This window comes from Numida meleagris, unplaced genomic scaffold, assembly GCF_002078875.1.
Source record: "Numida meleagris isolate 19003 breed g44 Domestic line unplaced genomic scaffold, NumMel1.0 unplaced_Scaffold503, whole genome shotgun sequence".
NCBI classification, from domain to species: domain Eukaryota; kingdom Metazoa; phylum Chordata; class Aves; order Galliformes; family Numididae; genus Numida; species Numida meleagris.
The window spans coordinates 13,407-14,995 of record NW_018364719.1 but is presented as its reverse complement, the minus strand read 5'-3'; the positions used below and the strand labels follow the sequence as shown (position 1 = coordinate 14,995).

At 58.6% G+C, this 1,589-nt stretch overlaps 1 protein-coding gene across 1 annotated transcript in view; it reads right to left on the bottom strand.

Moving 5' to 3' along the window:
- Positions 1-1,589, bottom strand: part of AHNAK (AHNAK nucleoprotein) — a gene marked incomplete at its 5' end in the record, with an annotated part of 23,167 nt that overhangs the window by 8,177 nt on the left and 13,401 nt on the right. Inside the window, one exon of the mRNA XM_021383723.1 lies at positions 9-1,583. Within this exon, the coding sequence (XP_021239398.1) occupies positions 9-1,583 (1,575 nt within the window). The remainder of the gene's footprint in view (positions 1-8; positions 1,584-1,589) is intronic.

The following is a 1,589-nucleotide window of genomic DNA, read 5'->3' as shown; positions in this document are numbered from 1 at the left end:
GGCATGGAGATCTTGGGGGCCTTGATGTGCATCTCAGGCATCTTGAACTTGGGGCCTTTGAGTTTCCCCTCTGGGCCTTCCAGCTCCACATCAGGAAGGTCCACATCGACTTTGGGGCCTTTGATGTCAATGTCAGGACCTTTCAGGTCCCCTTCCAGCTTTGGCACAGACACGTCCACGTCCCCCTTCACTTTGGGGCCCTTCAGGTTCAGGTCGAAGTCAGGCATGGAGATCTTTGGTGCCTTGATGTGCATCTCGGGCATCTTGAACTTGGGGCCCTTCACTTTCCCGTCTGGGCCCTCAATGTCCACATCAGGAAGGTCCACGTCCACTTTGGGGCCTTTGATGTCCACGTCGGGGCCCTTCAGGTCGCCCTCAATCTTTGGCATGGACACGTCCACGTCCCCCTTCACTTTGGGGCCCTTCAGGTTGAAGTCGACGTCGGGCATGGAGATCTTGGGGCCCTTGATGTGCATCTCGGGCATTTTGAAGTGGAGCCCCTTCCCCTTCCCCTCGGGGCCTTCCATTTCCACCTGGGGACCTTCCAGCTCCACTTCTCCTTTGGGAACGCCGACCTCCAGCTCCGGCCCTTCGCCCTTCAGCCCAAATTTGGGCATTTTGAATTTGGGCATTTTCAGTTTCCCTTCCGGACCCGACACGTCCACGTCGGGCGCCTCGATGCCCACACTGGGACCTCTGACGTCCACCTCCGGCCCCTTCACGTCCCCCTCCACTTTGGGGCCGCTCAGGTCGAGCTCTCCCTTCACTTTGTGCCCTTTCAGGTTCAGCTCCACGTCCGGCATCGAAACTTTGGGGGAGGAAATGCTGAGGAACGGCATTTTGAACTTGGAGCCTTTCGCTTTCGCTTGGACGTCCACCTCCGGGCCTTGAAGCTCCGCTTTGGGGCCGGCCATCTCCACCTCGGGTTTCTTCAGCTTGACGTCCACCTCGGGGCCTTGCACTTTGGGGCCGGAAAAGCCGAATTTGGGCAGTTTGAAGCGGGATTTTTTGCCCTTGGCTTCCACATCGATCTTGGGCGCCTCGACCTCCAACTCCGGCCCCTTCAGCTCCATTTTGGGACCCTTCAGCTCCGCCTCCATTTTGGGAGCGGACAGATCGACGTCGCCCTTCACTTTGGGGCCCTTCAAATGGAGGTCGATGTCGGGCATGGAGATTTTGGGGACGCCGAATTCGGGTTTCTTCAATTTGGGGCCCTTCAGTTTGCCCTCGGGTCCTTCGATGTCCACGTCAGGAAGAGCGACGTCGACCTTCGGGCCGGACACAGCGACATCGGCGCCGGGGAGACCAACGTCCACCTCGGGGCCCTCTGCCTTGAAGCCGGGGACCCCAAATTTGGGCATCTTGAACTTGGGCAGCTTGACTTTACCTTCGGGGCTGGGAACGTCCACGTCGGGAAGGTCCACGTCAATTTTAGGACCTTTGATGTCCACGTCGGGGCCCTTCAGGTCTCCTTCCAACTTGGGCACGGACACGTCCACGTCCCCCTTCACTTTGGGGCCCTTCAGGTTGAAGTCAACATCGGGCATGGAGATCTTTGGTGCCTTGATGTGCATCTCGGGCATCTTGAA